Below are 12,019 nucleotides of genomic sequence, written 5' to 3'. Positions count from 1 at the left end.
GTATTTAAAAGCAAACCCATGATGTCATTCACCCCGAAAGCTTAGTGTGTGTTTCTGACAAGGTTTAAATATGTGCGTGTATGTGCACACACACACACGCACACGTGTGCATGCACTGACCTAGCCATCAGTGCACCTACAGAATGAGCAGTGAGTCCCTAGCATCATTAGAGCCCAGGCTGTATTCAGATTTCTCCATTTCTCTCAGAGCCAGCTTGTTTGAATCAGAATCCAAACAAGGTCCACATATTCCATGCAAGATTGCATTGCCTTTTAAAATCTTCTGAAATCTTTTGTATTGTATTTTGTGCCATTGAGTTATTGGCGACCTGGTGTTGTTTGCTGCTAGGAGGTCCCACGCTCGGATGTGGTCGGTTTCTTCCTGTTGAGTCAGTTGGTCTGCTCATCCATCGCGTGTTCTCCCTGCTGGAGCTAAAGACTGGATTAACCCCATTACAGACTTTAAGGCTCGCAGGTTATGTCGGGAGCCACTGTGCTGCTGCTGTATCAGAGCGCCGGGATTATAGTCTCTTTGCTCCCCTTATCAACGCGTGCAGTAAACACCCCTTGTGTCTCTTGTCCCATAGCTGAGGACTGCAGACTTTACCTCCCGGGACCCTCACCGCAGCATCGACCTACACCCCTAATAGCCCACCGCGGTGCTGATTGGTTCATCCTCCATCCTGAGGCCTCGCCTGCTCACTCACGGTGAGGATGAAGCTGGGGCGACGGCTGTGTCACTTACCGCTGTGCCCTCAGCACTCAGCGCGGCAGGCAGGACAGAAGGGTCTGCTGAATGGAATGAACGAACCCACGAAGGGACGGCTCCCAATCCCAGACCTCAGGCAGAGTCCCCGGAGGTCCAGGCTGTCCCCCCACCCCGTCCATCTGCGGCTGCGGCTTCTCCCTCTGCAGCCCTACGGCACTGACCGCTCTTCGCACGCCGGCCCTGGCCCACTTCACCGGGGCCTTTGCATTTGCCCTTCCCGCTGCCGGGAGAGCCCTTGCCCTGGAGAGCAACAGCACTGTCTCCCTCTCCAGGCGGCCCCCTCTCAGCTGCCTCAGCATTCCCACCTCTGCCACAGGATTGAAAGAGGTCCCCTTGGCTCCCGTGACGAGGACGGGTGCTGGAGGAGCCGGGATGGCGCCGTGACAGTGGAACGGAGGTGTGCACTGTCAGAGAAGGACGGCGGTGCCGCCAGTGGGGTCCCCTGGCGACTGGATGTGCACTGAGGACAGTGAAGGGGTCTTCCAGAAAGCAAGGGGGGCCGAGCAGGGGCCTGCTCATAGGGGTCTCTGTGTGTGGCAGGGGGCAAAGCTGAAAACAGTCCCTGTTAGTCACACACCAGACCCACTTTCTAAGTGAGACGACTTCCCAGGATGTTTGGCTGCTCTGGACAGATGCCAAACATTTAGAGACCTCTGGCGATGGCCGGGTGGCAGGGGGCTTGTCTCTCTCCACTGGTACAGGGGGCCGGCCATCGCTGGCACACAGCCGGAGCAGTGGAGAGCCAGCGGCTAGGCCGTGGATGGGCCTTTCACTTCCTGCAATTGTTCGTTTTTATTAAGTTGAAGAAAAGCAAGGAAGGACTCAGGCCAGAGGAGAATCTATTCTAGGACCTGGAATGCGGGCCTGTTGTCCGTTAGCGGGGTCTGAACGTTCAGGCTCTTTCGCTGTGGTGTCACCACTCCCTAAGCGCCGGGTCTGAGGGCCCCTCCTAGGAGCTGGGCTGTGCCACCCCCTGCAGCACTTGCTGAGGCTGTCACCCCCTGGCCGTCCCTTTCTGCATGGGGTTCATGTCTCCCTCAGCCAGCCTCTCTCTCTGAGCTCGCCCCCAGGCTGGGGCTCTGGGGGCCCGCACTTCTAGAGACAGCTGTTCCTCCCTAGCGTGAGCTCTTGAGCGACATCTTAACTCTGCAGCCTCCAGCTGCAAGGCCACAGCAGCAGCAAGGCGGCAAGGGCAGTCACCTGTTAACAAGCACTGAGCACCTCAGGCGCACTTCCTGTTTAATCCTCACTCCTCCCTAGAAGTGAGCACTGTGTCAGCTCCCACAGAGAGGTGATAGCTGAGCCCCAGGGAAGTTCTTTTCTTCATCCAAGGAGATGTGGCCAGATAGCTCGGCCAGGGTTCGAGCCGGGGTGTGTCTGACTCTTGGCTGGGTCTCAGCTGGTGGAAACACCCGTGCCTCGCTGTGCCCGGGTAGATACCTCCTTCCCTGTCTCCACCCACAGCCTTCTGCTTCTTGATGCGGTTCCTTCAACATCTCAGGCCTGGTCCTCAGTGCCTCCTCTTTTGACATCTTGTCCTTCTTAGTTCTGCTAAAGTAATTACTGCTAACCGCCACTGTCCCAGGATCACTCGGAAGAGGGGAAGTGTCCATGTCTGAGAATGAGCTACGGTTTCTACGAGTCAACTCTGCCTCTGTGATGTCAGTGAAAGCGTCACCGATTCGCCTACATTTCAGTGTGCTTTTCAGTGCGGGACAGGAGGGAGATCTGAGCTGGGCTCCAGCCTGGCCAGGGCTGGGAGAGAGGGCACCGAATGGTCGCCACCCTCACTCCCATTCTGACCATGCCCAGGGCCAGCACACGATGGCACTCAGGCTGCTGAGGAATGAACGGATGTGGGAAACCACAGAGCACCAGCTGTCAGGTGGACCTAGGTCTTCGGAATTACTTTGTCCTCCTGATTAATGGAATGACACTGGATTTGTGAGTCTGGGATCACATTGCTAATCATTTAACCATGGAATTAAAGTAACGAATCTCGTGGGAGACTGTAGGCTCAGTAGGGGCAGCAAACATGTTTCTATTATTTAATGGTGTATTCCAGGGCTGCCCCGGTGCCTAATACAGTGCAGTAATCAATAAACGTTTGAGTAATAAATGAACAAATATTTGAGTCCTGGGTGTTTTTTGGTTGCAGGTCAAGGTTAATAAGTCATTTCAGCTCTTGAGCTTTGCCTTCCACATGTGTTTGGATTAAATCTTCCATCTTGCTAGTTGTTTCCTATTTCCAGGCAGGGGCTAAGTTCCATTTGTACATCACAAACTGCTTCATAACAAATTGCAAATGCGGTGTGTGTAAAACACCTACAAAGCAGTGTTATAAGTAAGTGAAACATTTCTCATACACACTAAAGCGAGCAAAGAACTTGCTCTCAAGAGGCCCAGGAATCAGTATAACCAGACTATCAAACGGGGAATTTACAGCAAAGACAATTAATATGGTCAACAATAATACTGCATATCCCTAATGGAAAAGCTACAGAGCATGAACAGATGAAGACTCTCAACACAGGAATTATTTTTAAAAGAATCAAATGAAAGGTTAGATATAAATATAAAATCAAAATATGGAGATAGACTTATAGAATACCGTCAACAGTCTCATCATGGGTCCACCCCAGGGAGGGTCAGCGAACCCGAAGACAGGCCAATAAAATTACCCAGTCAAGCTCAGAGAAAAATAAGCGGAAGAAGAAAGACAGAGCTTCTAAGAGTTGTGCGACAATATCAACTATTCTAACACACTTATGATTAAACTATCAGGAAGACTGAAAAGAGAAAATACAGAGATGATATCTGGGAATTTTTTAAAATAATGAAACCTTAAAGTGCAGATCCAAGAAACTCAGAAAACTCTGAACAAAACACTTAGATTCATCATTATCAAACTGCTGGAAACCAAAAATAAGACCTTGAGGGCATTCAGGGAAAAAAGCACATTCCACACAGAGGAAGAAAAGAGTACCAAGGACAAACACACAGGCCAAAGACAATGGAGTAAAAGCTTTAAGATGTTGAAAACAACCCCCACCCCAATCTTTCTGATTCAGAATACTGTGCCCAGTGAAAGTATCTTTCAAAAATGAAGGACAAATATTTTCAGACAAACAAAAAATGAAATAATTAATCACCACCAAACCTACAATACAGGAAATGTTAAAGAAAATTCTGTAGGCAGAGAGATATAATGTTACACAGACAATTATACTTACCCCCCAAATGAAAGGCAGAAACTATTAGATGGTTCTGCCAATGATGGTGGGTTTAAAAGATTTCCTTCCTACCTTCAATCACTGTAAAAGAGAATTAGCTAAAGCAAAAATGAGTTAGAATATTTTATAAGTTTATAGCATATATTGAGTCAAAATGACAATAATTAACATAAAAGAAGGGATAACAAATTGGGAATATGCTATTGTAAGAGTCATGTGTGAAGCAGTACAATATTATTTAAAGGTATATTTAATTAAAATGTATAAACCCAAAATAACCATTAATTAAAAATATATATAAATAACAAGGCAATCATGGTTTTTAATAACAGAAAGATACCTTGACAATCCCCAAATATATGGAAATTAAACATTTCACTTCTAAAATAACCCATAGATCAAAGAGAAAGTCACAGGGAAAAGTAGAAAATGTTTTGAATTTTAAAATGAAAACACAACATGTCAAAATTTGTGGGATGTAGCTAAACAATGATTAGAAGAAAATGTATGGCATAAATGATTTTATAGGAAAGTAGAAAGGTTTGTAATCAATAATCTAAACTTCCATTTAAAGACACTAACAGAAGAAGAGGAAAACAAACCTCAAATCAATAAAAAAAAAACCAATGAAATTGAAAATAAAAAAATGATAAGAAGCCAAAGAAATCAGAGAACCCAAAAACTGGCTGCTTTATTTTCAGAACTGGGGGTTGAACCCCAGGCCACTGAGCTATTATGTCTAGATCTTTTAAAAAGCTTTTATTTAGGCCCAGGGATTTAGCTCAGTGGTTTTGCTGCCTGCTGCACAAGCGCAAGGACCTGAGTTTGATCCCCGGTACCAAAAAAAAAAAGCTTTTATTTTAAGACAAGGTCTTACTAAATTGCTCAGGCTGGGCTTGAACTTGCAATCCTTCTGCCTCAGCCTCCCAGAGTGCTGGGATCACAGGTATAGAACACCATGCCTGGCAGTTTGGTTTTGTTTTTAAAAATCTATATATAACATTGATAAAACCTAGGTATACCGATAAAGAAAAAAAAATACACCAATTATCCACATGAGGAATGAGAAAGGGGATATTATTACAGATCTTACAGATATTAAATGGATGATAAAGAAATATGAACAAATTTAACCTCATGAATTCAAAAATTTAGACAAAAATTCTACACTAACTCTCCCAGAAAAAAAGAGGAGAGGTTAAATTTCCAAGCTCATTTTATGAGATCAGCATTTCCTTGATTCCCAAAGTGGAGAAAGTTATTACAAGGAAAGAAACCTGAAGATCAATTACTTTCACGGACCTACACATAAAATCCCTCACAGAATATTAGCAATTCACATCTAGCAATATATTTTCTAAAAATCATGATCAAGTGGGTTTATTTTGAGGATGAGGAGCTGCTTTATTTGAAAATAAAATGATGTAAAATTCACCATGTGAACAGACTCAAGTGGAAAAGATTTATGATGTTCTTCAAACAAAAATTTCTAATATAATCCAAAATCCTTTTGTGATAAAAATTCTCAGAAAACTAGAAATAAAAGGGAACTCTCTCAACCTGAATAAGGGCAGCTACAGGAAACCTACAGCTAACTTCTTCACCTACGCTGGGACATCATGCTAGCGATCCTCACCAGTGTAGTAACATAGGGGAGAATCACGAAACACAAAAGGTGTCTAATTCTAGATTACATATTTGTACTCATAGAAAATCCCAAAGAAGCCATAAAAACTATGAGAACTAATAGACAAGTTTAGTAAGATCATGCAACACAATATCAACACACGAAAATACATCATGTTTCTATGAACTAGCAAACACAACTGGAAATTGAACTGTTATAAAGGTATTATTTGAATGAGATGCTTAGATACAAATCTAGGAAATCTCTGAGCTACGTGCTAAACAAGATTAATGTGCTAAAAACTATAAAACATCGAAGAAAGAAAGAAAAGACTTAAGGAGAAGGAGAGATACACTGTCTTCATGGACTCAATATTAGTAAGATGCCAATTATTTAAAATTCATCTACAAATTCAACAAAATTGCAACCAAAATTCCACAGGATTTAGAAGACTCTACAGAAATAATACGTCAAAGCAAAGGAACAGTTTTGAAAAACAGTAGTTAAGAGGTCTTACACTACTTCAAGACTTACTATAAAGCTATAGTAATCAAAACAATGTGGTACTGGTGAAAAGGAGAGGCACACAAATGAATGGAACAGAATCGAGAGTCCAGAAACAGACCCTCACATGCATGGCCAATTAAATTTCCACAGAGCTACAAAGCAGTTCAATAGAAAAAGGCTGGTTTTGTAAAGAAATGTGCTGGAATATTTAGACCTTCATCTGTAAAAAGCAAACACGAAGCTCGACCCCCTAAACCTCACACCATATACAAAACGAAAGAAGAAAAAAAAGGAATCAAGCTGGGCATGGGGTGCGGGCCTGCAGCCTCAGCAGACCCGCAAGCTGAGATGAGAGAGGCTCCCGAGCTGGAGACCAGTGGTAACACGAGACACCTGCTTCAAGGAGAAAAGACAAAGTAGAAAGTCTAAAAACACTTGGGAAATGTAAAACATGCCCTAAGATTTCTAGATGAGCATACAGGAGAACATTTTGGTTACTTTTCTTGGCAAAGAGTTATGATAATACTAAAAACAAAGTCCATAAAAGAACAGATAAATAAGAATTCACCAAAATTTAAAAGTTCTATTCCTCAAATTATAGTTAATAAGATGAAAAAGCAAGCTAGACACTGGGAGGAGATATTTTCATAACACATGTCTGTTTAAGGACTATCAAGAACACATAACGTGGGCTGGGGATTTAGCTCAGTGGTTCTGGCACCTGCCTCAAAAGCTCAAGGTCCTGAGTTCGATCCCCAATACAAAAAAAACCACAAAAAAACATAATGAACTCTCACAACTCAAAAATGACAAAACTACCCAACAACCAAAAACAGGCAAAAAAATTGAATAGAGATTTCACCAAAAAGCATAGTTGATGGCAAATAAGAACTCGGAGGATGTAGCTCGGGGCACAGCACCTGCTTGACAACCATGAGATCCTGAATTCGAGCCCCAGTACCCCCCAAAAAGAACTTGGAAAGATGGTCAATATGATTAATCACTCAGAAAATGCAAATTAAAATCACAGTCTGATATCACTACACAACTCTTAGGATGGCTAAGACCAACAGGCAAAACCCTGACAATACCAAGTGCTTTGAGGGTGCAGAGCAATAGAAATTCTGGCTCTAGGAATGCAGCTTGGAAAATACTGCAAGTCCTTATTATGCTGACTACATATTCACTATACAATTCAGCAGTCACATTTTTCGTATTCAAGCAAGGGAAATGAAAACTTATGTAATCTGTATGCAAATGTTTATATGGATATAATCATAGTAGCCAAACACTGGAAACAGCTGAAATGGCCTTCAGCACGGACTGGATGAACGTCAGTATATCCATACTGTGGAATACTACTGAGCCCTTAAAAAGAACAAGACACTGACATACACAGCAAGATGGAATATGCTAAGTAAAAGAGATCAAACTCAAAAGGCTACTAGATAATTCCATTTGTACAAGATTTTGGAATAGACGAGACTATAGAGGTAGAAAGCAAATGATGACTGCCAGAAGCCTGCAGGGGACAGAGGGAGTGCCTAAATGGGGCATGAGGGAATTCTTTGAGGTGATGGGAATATTTTTATTTTGACTGTACAGACTAAATGTGGTGAATGCTAATGAATGTCAAGTATGCTCCAGAAGGCCTGAATTTTACATGCAAATTAAATAAACAGTGATTATAGGAAATATATAATAAAATAGGCTGGTGGACCTTAGTCACGTGTCTATGACTTACCTTTCTGGTCCCACAACAGATCTAAGAAAGCAAACACCAATACAAGAGAACCACCAATAACGTTCATCCAAATATCATATATGTCCAAGTCTGTACCTTGAAAGCTAAGAATATTTTCAAGTATCAATGAAACCCTCACAAAAAATTCACCAAACAGTAGATAACAAAGAAAATCTAAATGAAGTCTCAGGAAGAAACAGTTTGAGTGAGTCTCTAATCACACAGCGATACAAATTAAAACGAATCACAATCAGAAAACAATAGCTCCTGGCACTTGGAGGTTTCAATTTTTCTTTTAAAATTCTTGAGACAAAAAGAACTCCAAAACAAAACTGCAAAATACCTAGAAATGGCGGTATTCAATATTATATATGAAAACCCACAGGATACAGCTAAAATTGTGCTCAGAGAAAAACCTTTACCTGAAATAAATAGGAATGAAAGAAATGAAATCAAACATCTAGTTTTGACCAATTTTTTGGTCACTGATATAACCCCGGCACCTAGAAGTGGGCCAGACACATACAAGGCGCTCAATAAATATGTGTTAAATACGTATTTGTCAAATGAATAATAGAGTAAAATGAGTAAGTACAATAAAAGCAAATATGTATTAGAAAGCAGAAAACATAATTGCACCAATAAAAATACTCAGAGCTTGTTTCTTGAAAAATTAAACAAACAATAAAGAAATGGTAGAAAGCACAACCACAAAAACTAAAACATATTAAAGCAAAAATAATCATAGACCTGGGAGAAATGTAATAAGTACACAACCCATCTGGTTCAGCCAGAAGCAAATAAATTTAAAGATGTTGAAGAAAAGGACAATTTTCTAGGCAAATATAATTTACCAAAACTTTGAGATGACAGAAAACCCAAATCAACTAACTACTATAGGAGAGAAGGAAGAAAAACACCAAAGATCTGTTTCAAAACAGCGTCAGGCTCAGCTAGTTTCAAGAGAATATTAAATCTATGTAATATTCAAACACAAAATACTCTAGTGCTATCTAAAATGTTTCAGAGGGCCGGGGATTTAGCTCAGTGGTGCTGCCGCCAGCCTCCCAAGCACAAGGTCCCGAGTTCGATCCCTGGTACCGAAAAAACCCAAACAACAACAATAAAATGTTTCAGAGCTCAGGGAAAGGGGAGGCAGGCATCCCGACTCCTTTAGGACGTGACTGAGAGCAGTGTGGCTCCCTCACCCTACGACTTCTGACAAAGAAGCCCTAAATAAAACATTAGCAAACAAAATCCTGCTGTACATTAAGGAAAAATAAAATACTACAGCTAAATGGGGTTTATTCTAGGAATGCAAGAATGGTTTAATTTTAGGAAACAGATAATCATTTGTATAGATGATAAAAAGACTTCTTAAATATTCAACAATCATCTTTCATAAAAAGATTTCATGACGTAATACAAGAGGGCGATTTCTTAACATGATAAAACTTATCATTCTTAACCTCTGATAAGCATTGTGCTGAATGGAGAAATACTCATTGAAGTCAAAAAACCTTAAACGTGTTCTTGAGGCATGAGCCCACAGTTAGATAAAAGAAATAAAATAGAGCTATCAAAATTAGAGAGGCAAAAATAAAATTATCTTTTGTTTGTAGATAATATGATTCTGAATCTGGAAAACCCAAGGGAACTTTAAAAATGAATGCAATGGTAAGATAAATTACTTTTAATATGGTTAATCTGATAAAATATACAGTATCAGTATACATAAATACACACAACTACCAATAGCAACAAAAAGATTGTTGTTAATAGCAACAAAAATAAAATAAGAATAAATCCAATTAGAAATATATAATATTAATATGAAAAATATTTAAAATATTTCTGAGGACTACAAATAAGATCCTAATAAATGGAAAAGCAAACTGTGTCTAAGTTGGGAATTTTCAATTTTCAATATCATGAAGATATAATTTTCCCCAAACTGTTTAAAAATGTATAAATGTAGTATAATAGATATATATATATACACATACTCACACATTTCCTATATATGCATACACACAGAGGTATATTTAAGTCAACAAGCTGATGGTAAATCGTTCATATGGGAAAATAAAATAAGTGACAGCAATAGAAAAATCTGTCCAAAAAGTGATGATGAGGAGCTCGCTCTACTAGATTTATAAAATGTTTAAACTTAAACAAGGGACCTGGAATGTGAACAGTGGTGTGGCTAGCGTACGAAGTCAGAAGTAACCCCAAGTACATATAAAATTTAATATACAACAAAGGACTCATCTCAACTAAGTGACGACAAGATGGAGTCATTAATCTATGTCCGAGGACAACCAGAGAGTGGCTGGAAAAAAGGCAGGTTGACCTCGCATCTTGCACCAGGATGAGCCACAAAGTGGAGAGAAAACCAGAAGTAAAGCATTAAGCCAGGAAGTGAACGAGAGAAGCCATGGGGAAAGTATTTTATAATGGAGCAAGAAAGAATTTTAAAACTATGACACACATCCATATGCCATAAAACAAGAACCAATAACTTTAGCAGTGCGTTTTTTTTATATGGCGAAAACACAAAAGCAAGATAAGAATATTTTGGGATCTTGTCATGCATAAATGGTAAATATCCATAACAAATAAAGAGCTGCGAAAGTCATTGAAAAAAGTATCAATTACAAAATAGACAAACCGGCAAAAGATAAGAACAGAATTTCCAGGGAAGCAAATATAAATGGGCTGATATATATATATATTAAGAGGCACTCAACTTCATTTATTGTAAGAGAAATGCAAATTAAAACTTCACTAAAAACCCAGTGTAAGTCACAAACCCTGTGAGTCAGGAACTAAGCCCTCTCAGAATTTATCTTATACTCCATGCAGTGTGGTGACTAGCACCCCTCCAAACATATCTACCCAGAACTGGAGAAGGTGGCTTTATTTTGAAAAAGCAACTGCAGATGTGATTAAGTTAGGGTGAGATTGGTCTGCATTAACCACTGGGCCCTAAATCCAATGACAGGTGTCCTTATAAGAGGCAAAACCTACAGAAGGACACAAAGCAGATGGTTATGTGAATACAGGGTGGAGACTGAGCAGCTGAGCCACAGCCAGGGGCCACCAGGATTCCTGACACCCCAGCCACGAGTAGACAGGCAGGTCGGTTCTTCACGGCCTCTCTGAGGAGCCAGCCACCAGCCCTGACCTGGGACAGATCCGTAAAGGTGTGGACAGCACAGGGGAAGCCGTAAGGGAGACGGTGCCACCTCCAGCAAGGAGCAGCCAGGCTCTCACTGAGCCCAGGCCCGAAGGACACCAGTAGGGAGAGAGGCTGCCCAGAAGGGAAGGGGAAGGGAACAGAGTCCCCTGGAGGGACCTGGCCTGAGAGCCAAGCTCCACGGTCCTCCCTCCCTCCCCAGGAGGGGCCCAGGAAGGAGTGCGGGCGGTCAGCACCCTGGACAGAGGGCAGCAGGGTGCAGCCTTGCAGGGCACCTTCTCATTCTCTGGGCTGTCAGTCTCCCTTTCCGTGGGGAGGTGCGCTGCACGCCTATCGATCGCCGATCACCTGTGCACAGCAGTCAGCCTGAACCCTGAGAAACGGCGATGCTCGGGAGGGAGAGACGCGGCATCTGGGCCACAGGTGGGGTGAGGGCAACCTTTCCTTCTAGCCCACCTTCGGAGCTCTGAACCCCGTCAATGGTTCAAAATACAAACACTGATTATTGTACTAAAAATGCCAAGTTTCATCTCTGAGAGTCCAGGAGTGACTACAAGGGACAGTGCCTGACCACCGGCAACAGGGCCCGGGGGCTCACCTGTCGGGGAGTGCCTGCAGCACGGTGGGCATGAGCACCCCGGAGATGGCCTTGTAGAGAATGGAGTCGCACACACCGACGATGTTCACCACGGTGGAGGAGCCCAGCACGGGCAGCATGTGGGGCGGCATTCCTTGCCAAAAGTGCAGGAGGAAGCTCTGAACCTGTGGCGACCAGAGAGAGGAGAGGTTACGGGGCGCTCCCCACAGAGCCTGGCAGCCCGACGAGCAGCAGGTGTGCAGTGCTGCCCTCCCCCCAATCCTGGGCCAGCCCCTCCTGCAGAGTCACGGCTGTCTCCATGCTAGCAGCCCACTGGCTGCTGGAGCACCTCCTGGCTCAGTG

General features: G+C 42.5%; 1 protein-coding gene across 4 annotated transcripts in view; it reads right to left on the bottom strand.

Annotated features, from left to right (window-relative positions):
* Window positions 1-12,019, bottom strand: part of Rfx4 (regulatory factor X4) — a 146,634-nt gene that overhangs the window by 47,536 nt on the left and 87,079 nt on the right. For all 4 annotated transcript variants that reach the window (XM_021258377.2, XM_021258376.2, XM_004844808.3 and 1 more), the window contains one exon: window positions 11,678-11,841. In XM_021258377.2, coding sequence (XP_021114036.1) covers window positions 11,678-11,841 — 164 coding nt within the window. The remainder of the gene's footprint in view (window positions 1-11,677; window positions 11,842-12,019) is intronic.

Source organism: Heterocephalus glaber, unplaced genomic scaffold (genome assembly GCF_053883595.1).
Source record: "Heterocephalus glaber isolate CG9 unplaced genomic scaffold, H.glaber_assembly_v1.0 deba00001572, whole genome shotgun sequence".
Taxonomy (NCBI): Eukaryota; Metazoa; Chordata; class Mammalia; order Rodentia; family Bathyergidae; genus Heterocephalus; species Heterocephalus glaber.
This window is presented reverse-complemented; position numbering and strand designations above follow the sequence as displayed.